The sequence below is a fragment of the Orbicella franksi genome, chromosome 7, assembly GCF_964199315.1.
Source record: "Orbicella franksi chromosome 7, jaOrbFran1.1, whole genome shotgun sequence".
NCBI classification, from domain to species: domain Eukaryota; kingdom Metazoa; phylum Cnidaria; class Anthozoa; order Scleractinia; family Merulinidae; genus Orbicella; species Orbicella franksi.
In genome coordinates this window covers 21,766,046-21,783,653 of record NC_138151.1, presented here as the reverse complement: position 1 = coordinate 21,783,653, position 17,608 = coordinate 21,766,046, and the positions used below count along the sequence as shown (strand labels likewise).

At 37.4% G+C, this 17,608-nt stretch overlaps 2 protein-coding genes across 3 annotated transcripts in view; one reads left to right on the top strand and one right to left on the bottom strand.

Moving 5' to 3' along the window:
• The window catches only part of LOC145492486 (tyrosine-protein kinase receptor Tie-1-like), a 74,786-nt gene extending 57,337 nt beyond the window's left edge, over nt 1-17,449 (bottom strand). Inside the window, exons 1-6 of one of the 2 annotated variants that reach the window (XR_014049990.1) lie at nt 17,294-17,449; nt 17,110-17,180; nt 16,754-16,794; nt 16,408-16,504; nt 15,618-15,717; nt 13,377-14,747 (exon numbers count right to left, since the gene is read on the bottom strand). Coding sequence is in view for 1 of the 2 variants with exons in the window: in XM_081471942.1 (XP_081328068.1) it covers nt 14,679-14,747; nt 15,618-15,717; nt 16,408-16,504; nt 16,754-16,794; nt 17,110-17,180; nt 17,294-17,449 (534 nt within the window). In the remaining variant the exon portion in view is untranslated. Of the gene's footprint in view, nt 1-11,966; nt 14,748-15,617; nt 15,718-16,407; nt 16,505-16,753; nt 16,795-17,109; nt 17,181-17,293 lie in introns of those variants that run through there. The other variant, XM_081471942.1, reaches the window with a different exon arrangement.
• On the top strand, nt 17-10,619 carry LOC145492339 (uncharacterized). Its single transcript, XM_081471776.1, has one exon. The coding sequence runs from the start codon at nt 6,904-6,906 to the stop codon at nt 8,449-8,451; it is 1,548 nt and encodes a 515-aa protein (XP_081327902.1). The 5' UTR covers nt 17-6,903; the 3' UTR covers nt 8,452-10,619.
• Nucleotides 17,450-17,608: the final 159 nt, after the last annotated feature.

Genomic DNA, 17,608 nt, shown 5'->3' with positions numbered 1-17,608 from the left:
TTATAATAAGGTAAGCATATTGAAAACATACAACATGCTGTACGTTGCTTACCGCTAAGTCACATAGCACACTGGACAAAACTGTTCTGGATCAACGTTTTACAAAAAAAAAAATTAAAACAAGCAAAGCGATCCAAATAATTTTGTAATGGTCTTAAACTTTATTAAATTCCACACATGGAAAGTTATTTTTATATGGATCACGCAAGAAAGGGTTACGTTACATCGTGTCCAAATTTGGTAACTGAATCACAAAAGTATACAAAATCACGCGATTTCTGAGAAGAGTTAGTTTGCAAAGAGCATTGTTACGTGTTGTTGAAGAATTTGGAAAGAAAGCATGAGAAAGACTTGATAACTTAACTCTTCAGACATTCATGCTCTTTAAACTGTTCTCGCCACTAGATCAGTCTTCCACCTGTTTTGAAGATGGATGCCTGTATCTCGCGCAATTGCAGAAAATACTGCTGTGTTAACACATTGTCAGCCGAGAACTTCAAACACTGCTATTTGTGCTTTTAGGAAAGTTTCCGCGCCTGTTTCTGGGCTCATCTACCAGGCGCTTGCCATTTTCTCACATTTTCTTGCATAACAGCTTGAAATAACTTTGTTTGGTTTACCTTATGGCCATTCAGTGGTAGCATCACATCCTGAATCTTTGATTCTCTAAGCCACTGCAGGGCTATCATTAGTAGCCAGCAGCAGGCGATTATCGCCCGCTACTCTGACGAAAATCGCTGGCTACAGTACCGCTCAAAAATAAGTTACCACCTCTCGTCTCGTTTCTCGCGAGACGACTCTCGTTTCTCTCGAGACATTTCTCGTTTCTCGCGAACCGTGTCTCATTTCTCTCGAGAATCACTGAAGCATTTAGTATGGCGTATATTACGTGTAAGAAACCAGTTACGGGTAACGATTGCCACTCTGCGGTTCGTTGTCAAATCGATGGGACCGTCCAACATAAAATATGCATCGATCGTTTGCTCGATTCATATCGAACAAAGGTAATATTGAACATCAAACGTAACTACAAGTAGAGTTACATGCGTTTCAATTCGTGCGATCATGGGGGCAAAGAGTTGATTTTGCGAATCTTGCTTACTCTGAATGATTCAGTTACCTACATTTGCTCGCTCTGCAATAACCGCTAATTCAAACAAACATTTAATTTTGCCTAGGAGAAAAACGTTCCGGCTTTCGGCATGCGTCAGCGAGTCAATTGTGAATGGGAGTCATGAAAGTGTCACACAAATTGTTGAAAAAATGATATCTCCGGCTCTATTTGGCATAAATCGTTCATTCAAATGCTGAAGTACGGTATCTTTGAAGACAGGAGTTTTTATCAAGGTTTCTGAGATGCGCCGTTTACATTACATGTAGTTTTAAATTTTTCTGCCAGCACGAGTTTTGTCTAGCGGCCAAGTCGACAAGTCGACAACATAATGAACTTTTATTGTTCTCCGAAACATCAAGGCAAACACTAAAAATATATTTCCAGTTCTATTTGGCATAAATCGTTTATTCAAACGGCAAAATACTATATCTTTGAAGACAGGAGTTTCTAATAATGTTTATGTGATGCAACGTTTACATTAACTCAATGTTTTTGCAAGGGAAAGTTCTGTCTAGTGGCAGTCAATTTAATATGCAAATGAAGTTTGTTTTGCAAAGCGTCGCGGCAAAAACATCGCCGGTTCTATTTGATATAAATCGTTTTTTTCCAATTGCACAATACACTCTCTTTAACAGATAGAATTTTTATTGCTCGACAATGAAGATCTCGAGCGGTATGTGAATAAACATTTTATATATCGGTCGATACAGCGGTCCAGGCCTGCCATAAGATACATGATCCAACTTCTGAACACTGAAACGCACTTTTATTACCACATTTGCACATAACTATTATTAACATTGGCCAGCTAGTCTAAGAGTCGTAATCTTTTCTAAATTACATTCATGACAACGGAAACTTTTCTCTTCGAACGGCAATACTGTACTTGAGCGCGCTTAAATCCACGAAACTATGTTGAACACGTGAGAATCGCCGATTTTAAGACTGATGAATTCATTCCTTATGTTTACAAAGCGTGTGTTCTCAAGCGTACACAAGTATGAATAAAAAGTTAGTCAACTCGGATTTCATGTGCAAAGCGAGCGTTCACAAGTTTGAATAAATTAGTTATTCGAATGTAAAGTGAAGTGAAGTATGATCAAAGCGTGGCGTGCTCACAACTTTTGAATAAAAAGTTCGAGGCTTATGTGCAAAGCGTGTGTTCGCAAGTTTGAATATTAAATTATTCGACGGAACACTTAGTGTTGTTTCGTATGTTTGCAATCTTTGGATAAACAGTTCGTCGAGTTTCCCGACAAATCAGTTGGGAGCGATAATTGGCAAAACATAGGTGGCGCTGCTGTGTTGACTTAGTGATCACGATCGCGGCTTCAACTTCCAACACGTAGATCGGGTGACAAAACTCCACATGTTGTTTCATGAACAATACATTTTTATTATCAACTGTATGAATCACGTTTAGGGTTGCGAACAAACTTTTTTTTTTTAAGATCTATACAAACAAGAGAATTAATACAACTGTAAAACATATTTGTAAACACGAGTGACTAACTTGCCGACGATTCACATACCTTCAACTTTTATCGTGCATGTATTTACAAAAACTAAACGTTAAGCAAGTCTGGCTGGAATAAAAATAGGTTTGGCCGATGTATATGAAACAATACTGGACGCTTGAGAATTTACATTGTATAATACACACATGGTACACATGCATTGCTGATAAGAATGAAAATCGTGTCTACCGCGCTAATCGAAACGATACGATACAGACGTCTTATTAACAAAACAGGCTTTGAATACCGACGAATGCGTAGCATTGGTACTTCCAGTGCACTCGCGAGAAACAAGACTCGTCTCGTTTCTCTCGAGACGTGTCTCGCGAGACGGTGGTAACTTACTTTTGAGCGGTACTGTAATTCACTCATGAAATGACACCGAAAGTTTAGATACTGAACAAGTCTGACCAGCATATTCATTTCCTTGGTAGAAATGTGAAAAGTAAAGCTTCTTATTTCTGAATTGCAGGCTTTTCTTCCAAGAAAAGTAATGACAAAGTAGGTTTTTCAATATATCGTTAAGTCCGCGCTGCGTACCGAGTAGTTACCAGGACTCCTCTCTGCTGTTACATGACATTTCCGTGTGACATTGCACGTGACTGAAAAGCCACATGCGTTTATAATATGGCTACGAAGAGAAGACAAGGTTTGCTGGATAATTTTTTCACTGTTGTTTCTAAGACGCCAAGAGATAAGTGTTTAACATTTTAAAACTTCAACCACAAGGTTTACTAAAAGTGTCATTTTTTTGGCACAAGACAACTTGATACGATTCATTAGCATTTCAAGAGAGTCACTGAACCGGAATGACCTTTGCCCGGTAGTACTGAAGGAATTCTACGAGGTAGTTTTCATTAAGATTCCCTAGATTGTCCTCAAATGTGAGAGAAATAAATAAAAATCACTCTCCTTTATACATTCTACAAATTCAATCAAACTGTTTCACCAGGCAACAAACTCAAGTTTATTCGTAACATTTGTAGACAAAAACTTCTATTATTTTTTATTTTCTCTAAATACGATTGCTGGGATAAGAAGACCTGCCTTAAAATGTCCCCAAGAAAAGGCTTAAAATGGTATTTGGGCTTCTGTAAACTTCTAGTATTTGGGCTTCTGTTAGCTTCTTTATCAGCCATCTACTTCAAAATTTACTTTGAATAAATATTTAAAACAACTGACTTTTCAAGAAGTGAGACTTGTTAGAATTCCTCTGAGGAAAAGGCAATTTTTGGCAATGGACAACTGAATGGCAATGATTTTTGGCAATGGCAATGGCTCTGCCCCTGTATCCCGCTGGGGGCCTCAGCAGCCCCTAGACCCCTAGACCCCTCGCCTGTGGGGGGCCTCTGGCCCCCATAGCCTTCTACTTTCAAAATATCTCCACCTACTTCAAATCTTATTAACAGCCCTGCCACTGGATGTATCACAGGATTACAGTGCTGTTTAGATGGATTATCGTTTATTCCTTGTGCCATTTCGTCGAATTCATGAAAAAAATCCACAAACCATTAAAAGCGTTAAAATGTTGATGTAAACCCTAACAATTTTTTCTCAGAAATCGCGTAATTTCCTGTACTTTTGTGATTTAGTCCATAAATTTAGATACGCTGTTACGCAAGTCTTCCTTACGCAATCTATGTGACAATAAATTTCCATGTGTGCAATTTAATAAGGTTTAAGGAAATCACAAAATCATTTGCACCATTTTGCTAGCTTTAATGTTTTGTCGTAAAATGTCGATCCAGAACAGTTCTGTCTAGCGTACTATATACATGTAAGTGACCAGGCTCATAAAATGTTTTAACTCATTAGACCGGTTGAACAAATTCACAAGGAAATCAGTCATTAGATGGCTAATGAATGTTGGGTGCCCATGTAGGCCCCCAAAAAATCATACAATACAAAAACTTGTCTGCTGGACAACCTAAGTTTGAATCTGTCAAAAAAAAAAAATTTCTTAAACATTGTTATGAGTTACCTGGATTCTGACCACTTGTCGTAGCTTTGGAACTTTTAAAAAACAGAGAATAATTTGCAGCTTTCATTTGCAGTGAAATCATAATTTTGGTCCATCATCTTGGATGATGCAGTACTTGCCATGAATGAAATCGTTACAGGCTCAATTTTCATTTTGTCAACCACTGATGCTCTCTACTGTATCTCTATCTGCATCCGCAAAAAACACCAGGCGTGATCGCATCACCTGTTTTGATCAGGATATGACATTATGTTGCTGACGTGCTTAAGATAGAAATGCGAGTAATGTTATTTTAAAAGTGACATTGAAGAAAGACAAGTAGACACTTAAATTAACAAATACTTGTAAATCAAACTTAATCAAAACTGACTTGTTTACTTATAGATTTCATGTTCAATGTATATCCCGAATATTAGTGTTGCATAGGTACATTTTTTTGCTATAGGTTTTAGTCAGAATGGAAATACATTGATGTGGGGACATTTCTGTGGTCTTTCAGGATAAAATTGACAAATAAATGTGTGAGTTCAAACATTTACAGTTGTAAATTGAGTAATACCATGTTGCTGTTACATAAACTTGCTACATAAACTGGTTATGAGAAAATGATAAAAAGCTAAACTCCCATTTAGATGTTGTTGAGTTGCCATTCTTCCCTATTGAAAGGGCAAGTAAAATTTTTCTGGGGCAAGTATGTCATTGGGTATACTTGCGTGACTGACAACTTGTAGAGAAATCCAGTATGGATCCCTGCAAAATCACCCCTACTTATAACTTAGATGACTAAGGCAACCACATTGCCTGTTGGAAATAATTATTTACTTAAATACACAGTTCTTGTTATGGTTCATTGAAAAATACATTAAAAAAACACTATGCCTTTTCAAGACATAGAACTACCAGCCAACAGTGTTTGCAAAATTCCTTGCACAAGCTTATGTAATTCCAAAGGTTGCATGTATCTTCTGTTCAGCAGCTTAGTTTTGGTGGGACTCCATATCAAAAGAGCGAAGTTGTATATTTGAGAAGAATTTAAACATAAAAAAAGTTTAATTACAACTACCTCATAAATAAATATTGTTATATAGAACACTACTAATATCAGAGAATAAAGCAAGTGTTAAGAAAAGCAGTTCACAGCAACAAATTATTGTATAAGAAGTAGTGAAGAGAACTTTAATCTTACAGATCAATACAAACATTGGCATCATCATCACATGAGCCAAAATCATGCAAGCATGTGGTTGGCAGAAAGAGTTTTCAAGCAAGTGAAACCTTTTCTTGTGGTTGAATTTTCAACATGATTTTTGGTATGTGTCAGTGTTCAAATTTCATTCACACTTTTCTCACACTTCACTCACATTGAAGCATTCTCATATTATCCTAAGTAAAACATCAAAATCCGCAAAAATGTTTCACAAGACAGCTCTGAAATAACAGATTTTTAATCCTAACGCACCGTAATATAAACAGTCCAGATATGGTCATTTGAAACTTTTAATTTTTACTTGATTGAAAAATAATTGATGTGACTGGAAAGAGCACCTCAAAATTAGTGTTTTGGCCAAGTTTCAGAAAGAAATCTTGATAGAGGTGAAGCAACAGTCAATTGAAGAACACTCAGTCTTCATATATTTCCTTGTCTTCCATTTTTGCTAACCAGGAATCTGCAGGACTATTAAGTTACAGTGCTTGTAATGTCACTGATATCTGCGCGGAATCTGCAGACATTTTCCACTACGCACAAGCACGCGTTGCGTGCCTATTTTCACTCGAGAAGGCGGGCAATGTAAGACTTTGCTCGGGAGCACGGTAATCGGAAACCGCGAGTTTTCATTCACCGACGAGACCGCAACGAGAGCTTTTGCTAATTGTACTAGAAATACTTAAGAACACTGCATTTCTGTCGGTGCAAGTGGACTAAGTATTCCGAAATAACTCCGCTTCGTTACTCACTTATTCTAACGATTCACATGTGACATGTACTCACAAGTCTTGAAGGCGCTGCCATTCACTTGTAAACAAATGCCTCACTTCAAGATGATACTTCCTCGTGCGATGTTTAGTAAGACACCAGCTTCAACACCATTCACATCACTATTTTTTCGCACCACAGTGTGGTAAAAAAGCAACGTTTTCACACACATCGTGCGAAGCCACTTGAGACGCGCATTTATCCGTGACCCCAGGGAAAAGAAGCTTACCTGATCATGCGCAAGGGTGATGGCGGGAAAGAGGTCTGAGAACGATAGTGTTGAGCTAGTTCCCAGGTTGTTCTCAAACACAACAAAATGGTCGCTTCGACCGCACTAAAGAAGTTGAATTTTTCATCCGACTTCACTGATGTTTTACATGTACATGCGAAAGACTCGACTGATCGCTTATTAAAGGGGCTCTTGGTTACGTACAAAAGTGGCAAGTACTGTGATGTTACTCTGAAAATCGGTGAAACGCAAAAGCTACGAGCTCATCGTGTTGTGTTGGCATCGTTTAGTCGATACTTTGAAGCCCTTCTTGGAGACAATTGGGAGGAAGGCAAGAAAGACGAAATAGAAGTACTTGGTTTAGACGAAGATGCCGTGAGTGATTTGATTGAATTTGCATATTCGGGACATGTCGACATCAGTAAAGACAATGTGCAAACTTTGCTCGAAGCAGCCGATTATTTGGGCGTAGAGTTTGTTAAAAAATCGTGCGAAGAATTCTTAAAGAATGCTATCGATGAGAGAACATGCCTGGGCATATGGCAGTTGGCAGATTTTTTTTCACTTAAAGAGCTAAACGAACTCGCTAAGCGATATGCTTTGCGACATTTTACAGGTGTGTGTGAAAAAGAGGAATTCCTATGTCTACCATACAGACTCCTGACTGATCTGATCGCAGATGAAGGACTCTGTATTGTGATTGATGAATTGATTCCATTTCAAGAAGACAGGGAGAAAATCGTGTTGCAAGCAGTGTTTCAATACATCGAGCACGAGCTAGACAGCCGAAAGGAACATCTCTCTGAACTGTTATCTCTTGTGAGGATTCCAACTTTATCAGAGTCGTTCCTAGAGGAAGTTGCTGCATACCAGCTTGTTCAAATCTGCTCTGGTGAAGAGATCTTTGAGAGAGCTAGAAAAGTAAAAGCAGGCGCTTCCAAGAGCTCCCAGTCAACTGACACAAAATGGGCTTCCCCAAGGAAATTTGCTGATTATAGTGCAATTTGGGGGCGTTGCTTTGCAATTGGTGGACAAGGACAACCCGAAACTTCATATTTCACTGACAAAGATACAGTTGAGGATATGAATAATGATGTCTACGTCAAAGGAATGAAGCTGTGGATTCATCATTGGGTCAGAGGTCCTGTGGTAGGAGCACTTAAGGTCTACTACAGCAACAACACGGAGACGAAGTATGGTTACAGCACAAATGAAGCAGAAATTCACGAGTTCCACCTAGAAGAAAATGAGAAGATTGTCAAAATTGATGTTCAAGCTGGCTGGGTAGTTGATCAACTGACATTTTACACAAATAAAAAAGATGCCCATGGAAACAAAAGAAAGTTTGGCCCCTATGGAGGCAATGGTGGAGGATTTTACTGTGAGACTCCAGCTGGGTCGTATGGGTTCTTAGCAGGAGTAGCTGGTGCACATATTAATCATCAAGGACAGTGGAGTATAACACAACTTCAATTTGCATGGAGGACATTTGTTTTTCCCGAGGACCCATCACCCCCTAAAGGCAGATGTAGGGCTGACGATATGCTTGAAGATTACTACAGTGATGAAATGACTTTAGACGATGAGTATCCTGACATATATGATGGTTTTTTGGTTGATTATTATCCTGATTAAGTTAATGAAATGTTGGAAATCACCGTGCAAAAATGTAGTTCTCCACCATAGCTGTGATCAGATTGTATAACCTGGTAGAAAAAAAAAATTGTGATATGCATGAAATAAGGTTTTGAATCTCACAGTTTAATCTTTCACACATGTGGTTACACAATCATTTTTTCCTCTCACAACGTTTGATTCCCTGCCCAAAACGTTCCATTTGGTAACATACATGTAGCTCTAAGGTTATCCATAGTGAGTTGAAAAAAACAAAGAACCAAATGAAAGATATTACACAGAGTTACATAATCAATACAGGACTTGTCAGGTTTTAAACCAGTTGTCTTTGAGTGGGGAAGGATTGACCACATGAAAAAAGTGAGGGTGGTACATGAAGCCCTGAATAAAAACTGCAGAGGAAATGATATACAATGTAGTTTTAAAATAATATATACATGTATTCATGTACTGAGTACCAGTCAAATGTAAGTTGACATTCTCAACTCGAAACTCAATTCTCAATACTCGATGCATTCAAGAATCGAGTTTCGAGTATCGAGTTTCGAGATGCTCGAAGAATTTTTCGAGAAAACGATTTATATCTCGAATTCATAACAATAGAAATAAACAATACTGCGCTTCGTGCAGCTTCCTTTATTCGTGCAAGAGTACATGTATTTCATATTAACGTCCAAATCGTTAGTCGGTATGTTTATAGGGTAAATTTTTAAAAAGGATGGTCAACACTTTTTATATTTTTAAACTGTTAACTTAAATTTCAGATACAGTGTATATTAGCAAAGTAAAAATGGTCTACATTTACAAGATTCAGGACTGACATCCTTTACATCCACTTTCAGTGTTACGTGCATAGGCGACATCTTTCGACCATCTCTCGACATTCCATCTTTCGACATGCTATGTAAACGGCTGAAATACCGTTTAGCTGTGAAACTAACAATTTTTCTGGTTATTAGCGGAACAAATGACAGGTATATGACAATTACTGACAATTACTGAATGTTTTCTTGATACTCCTAGCCTTTGTTTGATGTCAAATAAATCCATCTTTCATGACTAAAACTCAAATTCGACCATAAAGAAGCCACTTGCGCTTACATTTTGATGTAGGCCAGGTTACATAGCATGTCGAAAGATGGCATGTCAAGAGATAGTTGCTATGCTCATAATACCGAAAGAGGGTGTAAGTTTAGCTTTCACTGACTAACATATTGTGAACTGACAATGATCAAAATGGTTTGATCATTGTGTTTATGCTTGTCAGAGTTTGTGTGGGGTCTTGTCTCTTGCTCAGTAATGCTTACTCTGCTAAAATAAAAACCACTGAGGGAGGATTACCAAGAAACAAAATATTTCAATGCGTCAGATGAAGATATTGTTAACTCAATCTCTCTGGCCTCATTTAAATCTAAACTTGAAGGTTACATTTACATTCTTGATACCTATTATTAAAAACTGGATCATTGGATAATGCAATTAGAGAGTTTTCATTGGCTTAGCCATCATGGGTTATGAGCCATTACCCTGTATACCATGCAGTTTAGTTTTCTATTTTGGGGGGGACATATTTAACAAAACAATTATTCCACTCATGCTTGTTGGATATGAGATGACAACAGCCAACTCATATCCAGTGCACACCCATGGAATAATATTAATTAGGCCACTGAACCCTTATCCTAGTTAATGTGTAATGAGGGGTTGTAATATTACAGATGTCAGGATTTCTTGTTAGGCCACCTTGCCACGTCCTGTCACTCTTTTTCCTCCTGTATATATGTAATTTAAGGTGTTTTGATACAGTTTTTTTCCGGACCAACTGAAAACAAAACTTCCATGGCTTCCAAGCTTATCTTCATGATGCATTTTGATATTAATTTAAGCAATGCCATCAGAACATCCTTCAACTGTTGGTTCATTTGCTATTAGGATGCAGAAAGTATAATTGAAATGTTTTTGCAATTTACTTGAAATGAAACATAAATAATTTTTCCATTCTGATATATTCTACTTTCTGCACACCATAGTTTAAGGCACTGCTATTAGATCTTTCTTACCACATCAGGTTTGTGCAAAATTAATGTTTTACTGATTTTTTGTTTGTCGTTTCCATGGAAATATTGATTGCCTTAACAAAATCATCATGCCAAACTTCATTTCATTTTCAGTTATTTATTTATTTATTTATTACAGATTTATTTATTACTGGTGTAATTTTGATATTGAGGGAAGACTGTTGAAAAGCTGGTTCAAAATCTTTGTATGGTCCAGAAAAAAACTGTATCAAGGCACCTTAAATTGTTTTTTTCTATATGTGTGGCAAATAAAACAATGAATTTTTAAACGAACAATTTACTCTAAATATTGATACTTCAAATGTGGCAAGGGATTATATATCGTAGCTTCTCGCTAATGTCTCCTTTTTATTCATAACTAAAACAAATGATAAGAAAACTAGCAGCAAAAACAAATTATTTTGCTGGTGCATTCTTATACTAACCTGAGTTCAAACTCACATGCAGTATTTGCAAGCTCTTAGGAAATATTACTGGTGTTTGTACTCAAAGAGAATATTGATCAAAATAGCATCCAGAAACATGAGTGGCAAACGGATTCACTTAGACTAAAAGAGCTCTCCCCTGCAAATAAGACCTCCCTTAATGAAAAGGTCCCTACTTCTATTAGTGTGAGCATGTTCTGCACATCATTCAATGCATGGATTACATGCTGCTTGCACACTAGGGTTTCGAACCAAATCAACTGTACCACCATGTATATCCTGCTAAAATGTAAGCAAAATTGACCTACGCTAACCAAATCAAGTTTAATGAACAAGTACTACCGAATAGTAGCATGTTACCAACTGCTGATTGGTAATGGTTAAAGAAACCAGCTACTATTTGCAGAAAAATTATATTGAAATTAAACTGTAAACTTTAACCTGAAGAAAATATTTCACATACTAGGGAGGTGACATGAAAAAAAATTGTGATGGTCCCTGGAAATTATTTCAACAATGATGAAAACAACTCGTTTACATACAACTGCTTAGCCCAACTTTTAATCTTATAAAATGGAAATAGTAAGCCTGCTCACATGTGATTTGCGTCTGGTTGTGTGGAAAAGCTATTAAGACTGTATTTTTGCCAAATCAGAGGGAAGCTGTCAGAGATGCCAATGCCAATGTTGAGATTATTCTGTTATTAAAAACGCACATAAAGGAGTTCTCGTGTTATCATCTGTTATATATTTTAACGATCGTTCTAAACGTTGCTGCTCTGTGTGTTTCTGTTTTGTCAAATTCGACGGAAATCTGTGAAGAAATATATTTTCGTTTTTGAAGACAGATTTAATGCCTCTCAACACGTTTTCTCTATGGATTGCAATGACCCTTGCAGAGGTCTTTTTTTTTCAAATAGTCCTGACTCAGACAAAAGACCTTGTGTTCACACAGGCCGAAGGAATTTTTCACCGTATTTAAATAAAATTATAAGTCTTTCTTTCTATATTCCATATGTACCATCCTTAGCAAACTGAAAAAAAAACCCTACCCCCAAAGGGTGGGTTTTAAAAAGAATCGCCATATATTCAAAAGTATTTTGAAAGGCAAGGGCTACCAAAAACATCTATCATGTCACCACCCAGTGTGCCAGTGCATTAACAGTTTGTCTTGATACCTGCATCTGTCGTGCGTTCATGCTGATACTACAGTTACTCAGTATTAACGCCTCTTTCCACGAGGTCATGCAGGGTGTGGTCAGCTACGATAGGAAAAACCTCAAAGCCTGTCACAGTTCAATGGGGCGTAAAACAAGGATGCATTCTTGTACCAACTGTTTTGGGACATTTTCTTCTCCCTGCTGCTGAACTTCGCGTTCAGACACTGCGTAAGGTATCCGTATTGGTCTGGGGTTTATTGCGCCGGTATGCAAACCCATAGGAAGAGCGGTCTTTTGCGTAAAAACGTGTGTGATCGTTCACTCGTTTGGAATTCATCACCACTTGGTGGTATGTGGTTACGAATGGAAGTTATCTCGCGTAAAATGACGTAGGCATTAGTAACGGTACGTTTTTCCCCAGTAAACGAACAGAAAAGGACAACTATGATAGCTTTGATAACGGGGTAAATAATGAGGTAACTACACTCACGGGAGAAATAAGATTCAAAGTCCCTTGAAAGGATGAGCCCTTAAACTCTTGAATTGGGTACCGGGACCTAATAACGAACTGGAAAAGCAAAAGCGATAAGTCGATTTTGGTTCCAACAACGGTTTATTTTCTCGAAAACATAATCAAGATGTATCAAAGTGTAATCGGAGGAGCAATACAAGTGTGGTTGGCTATATACGATTCGTAACAGTGTACTGAAATTGTTAAAGTACAAAAAGTACGCTAACATGTAAATGTGAAGAACAATAACAACGGACAGTCCTTTGAAGAAAGCGTAGCCCAAAAAGATTCAAACTTATCCGACTAAAATGAATTCATTACTTGGTGGGAAAGTGTCATCTAAATTACACTGAAAATCAAAAAAATACTGAAACAAAATAAACATTGAGAATAATTGGAATTACTTCTCTCTTCTCTTCTCTCTTATGAATCTTACGTCTGTACAAGGGGTTCAGAGTAGACTGCGAAAACAGCCGTCCTTCTTCGTTCGGGCTGGGAGCGAAGGTGGACTGCTGTTTTCGCAGGCTAGGTTCTCCTAGGTTCAGAGCCTTAAATTTTCAAAACTTTAAGGTGGCTCTGAACGGATTTTTTAAGAACTGCCACAGGTTGCATCTCATCATTCTTATCACAGTTTGGTAATATAAAAAAATTCACCGAGCCGTTATTGAATTATAAGCCCCTAAAGCTGTAATTAAGGGAGTTTTAGCAGGTCACAATGTTCCTATGGTAACCTATTTTGTCACGAAAATTACAACGAGTTCACCAATGATTGGGCAGTTTTTTTATACCATGATTGTAGCATCAACTGATAAACAGTAGTTATAATGACCGATCAAAATCTAAGGGCTGGAAACTGTTTTGAACCACCTTATTGGGATTTTAATTCCTTAGCAGGCATAACGTCGACTGAATATTTTCACTATTTATCAGTGTAGCTTGACATGTTACATAAACAGTTTACAGGGGTAGTTTTTTTTTTTTCAACATCTACGACAACAAGTCATTTAAACTGCAAATGGCAAGAAAATATCATATCTAAAAAGATCCATTCTTTTCCTTAATTACGTGTAACAATAAAATAAAATATTGATTACTGTTGAAATGTGAAAAGTCATATAACAACTCGAGTCTATCTCCTAATGAAGTAACATTACTGCTTTTTCACAAGTTTTTTCATCGGTTGATCAAGAAGTTAATCGCTAAAATGTTTTTAAAACATATTTAAAGAAGCGAACTACGCTTCGGCGCTATGTTACGCCATTATCAAGTTAAAAAGTGAAAAAGTATAAGGTGTAAACCAAAAATAAAGTCAAAAATATCGTTGATACAATACTTGTTGGTTGATGACGGCTTTAATTTTTTTTCCAACCATTTCGCCCATGGGTAGTTGTACCCGCTAGAGGCTTATAAGATGGGTCTCGTGCGCAGTCTTTCTTTGTGTGTTTTGGGGAGGCCATACAGGTGCGCAAGTCTAGAACCTTTAGGGCGAAGTTGTTCGGTCATGGCTTTGGGAAGAATCATGTGTACCTTACGTGCCTTGTGTACCTTGAATACCTTGAATCTTGTGTATATCGTAGCAACAATATTTTTGGTTTTATTAACGAGATTAAAAACGCTAGCATCGAGCCTAACCATATCCTTGTCTTCTATGATGTGCCCGCATTATTCACCAATGTTCCTTTAAAAGAAACTATTGACATTCTCGTCGACAAAGCTTTTGAGGGTGACTGGTTTAATAAGACGCATAGCATGCAACTCCAAAAGCATCAACTGACGGATCTATTAGAAAACGCTACTTCGAACCAGCTATTCATTTCAATTCAACGGCGAATTGTATGAACAAACAGATGGTGTAGCAAACATTTTATGCATTGTTTCATATTTTCATATATTCGTATTACACCTTATACCCTTTCGCTTTTTAACTTGATAATGACGTAACGTAGCACCGAAACGTTGTTCGCTTTTTTAGATGATGTGTTTAAAAATCTTTTAGCGTTTAACTTCTTGATCAATTCATTTTTTCAATCTCTCCTCTTTCATCGGTGCGAGAGTTATTCAGCTATGAGATCCTCTGTGTTTGCGTACAAACTGTTGTCATATTCTTTGAGATTGACGTAGGTCTGAAACAGAAACATAAGTCACTGGTTAGCTATGACTTTGCAAACAGAAATCACGCGATGTACGTCTCTCAAAAAGTCTGTTTAATGACAGGAAAACTGAAGAGAGCGAAAGCAGGAACAAAATAGGGACGAAGGACAACTATAAGGCCAGGAATTTCAAATTACCTTAATATGTAAAGTAGCATTATAACGCACACTGAACAGTAAACCGTCAAATGACATTACATATAAATAATGATTTAACATTTATAATACATTTAACCGTCAAACGACATTATACATATATATGCATGACATTACCTCAATAAACAAAAACCAAAAATCATAGTCGAGTTTCGTTGCGTTTGTTTAAAATATCACTATGCTAGTGCATTGTCGCTTTTGAAACCAAGTTTGATCACAGCTTAAAAAGGTCTTTGAGATTTTAAATGGTTTAGTTTTTGTGCCAATTACCATAATAGTGCATTGAAACTATTAAAAGAATATTATCGTGACATATGAATGTACATGGGTTTCATGTCAAATTGGAAACCTAGTTAGAGGCTAATATTACAGTTGCTTCCTCTATTCCTTTGCTCTACAATTCCTTTCGATATTTGTCACAGTTTAGCTCCGTTATGACGCTAAACAGCACCCCTGATAGTACATTTTTAAGAGGCGTGGCTACATACTTCCAAACGGCCATAGTACCTTAAATTAACAATGTAATAATCATTGTTCAGTAATTGTTGTCTACGCCTCAGCTAAGACATTTATTGTTTCCTCAGTCAAAACAACATTTCGCTGAAACTGGGTGACAGCCAGACATAAAAGGTACAGGACGAACATTCAGATTCGTGCTACTGAAGATATATGACAAGTAACAAACACCTTGTGGTTTCTCTCCATTTGTTTCATAGTTTCTTTTAGTTTGGCGAACGTTGGTCGATCAGTAGGGTTCTGTTCCCAAAACCACAGCATAATCTGATAACTAACAAGCAGAATCATCAGTAGCCACAAAAAGAAAAAGTTTGCAAATATTATTAAATCAGTCAATATATCAACGGACTAATAATATGTGAGGATTGTGGTACTTCTTCACTATAACTTTCAATTCGAGGTAGGTATTCAATGCAGAACATGCGTTTGTAATTATTATCAATAGTAGCACATAGCATTACTAGGCCGGTGGAGTAATCTCAAACCTGAAGAATACACCAGCGAAAACATACCAAGACTGTCTAGACTATGGAAAAGGTACAAAAGCTGTTATTGAAGTTATCAGCGGTTTGACTTCCAAACGAGGCGAAAGGGTCAATTTTGCTTTGTATTGACCCTGTCGCCTCGTTTGTATGCCTTTTTAAACAAAGGAATATTTGACCGCAGGCTCAACTGCAATAAGAGCTACAACTATACGAAAGATTTCGACAATACTGCAAGACAGTGTCTCGGGTAGTATTATACATAACGGCTGGCAAAAGAGAACAGCCTACACAAGCGCACACTAACACAGACACGGAAACAGTACGAGGGTGTTAAATACATATATATACAATGCCAATAGCATTGCTTTAAGCACTCAACAAGATTAATGAATTTACTTGTAAACTATAAAATGTATCCTCGTAGTAACACTCATGCAAAAATGTTATCAACTCGAGATTGGTTTAAATGTATTTACAGTTTGTTATCCACATGTTTAGGCTTTGGCATTCTGAATCCTTCCTGAAGTTTCGTTGCGATTTGTCGAGCGTTTACTCCTGGATATGGAGATCCACCTGGACATGACGATGGAAGCAACGTAAATAATCTAATAAATTTATAAATTTACAAGATTAGTGACGAAACCTACGTCTGGTGAGAATATTTTTTTCTTCCACTGGCAGTAATGCATTTTGGTAGGAAAACTTTACCAAATGTATGTCTGATATGGAGATCCACCTGGATATAATAATGATGGTAATATGGTGGCTTTCAAGGTACATGGTATATATTTTATACTTTGCGTGATGTGGGACGAAACTTACCTATGGTGAGAATCTCGTAAAGTAGGACACCATAGCTCCAACTGAGAGAAAGGATAAGAGAACAACATTATTTAAGTAAGTTGTTATAACAGTAGAGTTCGGCGGGAGGAGAAATGGGAGGGCTGAGTCTAGAGAGAAAACACGAGGGTAGAAACAGGGTTCAAACGCTACTCTCTGTCTTAACGCTTCTCATCCCTGGAGGTCTTACACACCACAAAAAACTCTGTACTGAATGGTTGTATTGTATTTTGCAATGTTCAGTAAACATAGTTCGCTCCTTCACAGTAAGCTTTTCAAAGGTGACTGAACAAATTTTTGCATCAATCACTCTATCACAGATCTTTTGTAATACTTACACGTCACTTTGCGTCGTGTATGTTCCATATAACAAAGCTTCATAAGCAGTCCACTTAACAGGCAACCGGCCCTGGAAGATAAATGTCCTTACTAGATTTCTTCGTATTATCCTATGGTAGACTTTACAAGAGAACTTTCCTCAGATAACTATTTTGGGAAGCTCAGTAAATCTATGATACTCACTCGACTTTGTTTGGTGTAAATATCATCCTGCTGAACATTCCTCGCCATCCCAAAATCTGTCACCTTACATTTCTCTCCTTCACCAACAAGAACATTTCTGGCCGCCAAGTCACGATGGATTATCTGGAAGAAACATACAATGGCTGACATTATCATTGATGGTTATTTGACCTGTTGACATGACATTTGCTTTAAGTGGTAAAATGATATGAATACAAGGCTAAACCCTGGAAAAGAAAAATTATTATAAACCGCACGTTTCCGAGTTATTCTCATCATCAGGGTTAAAGCCGTCGGAGATTTTGCATGGTGTTC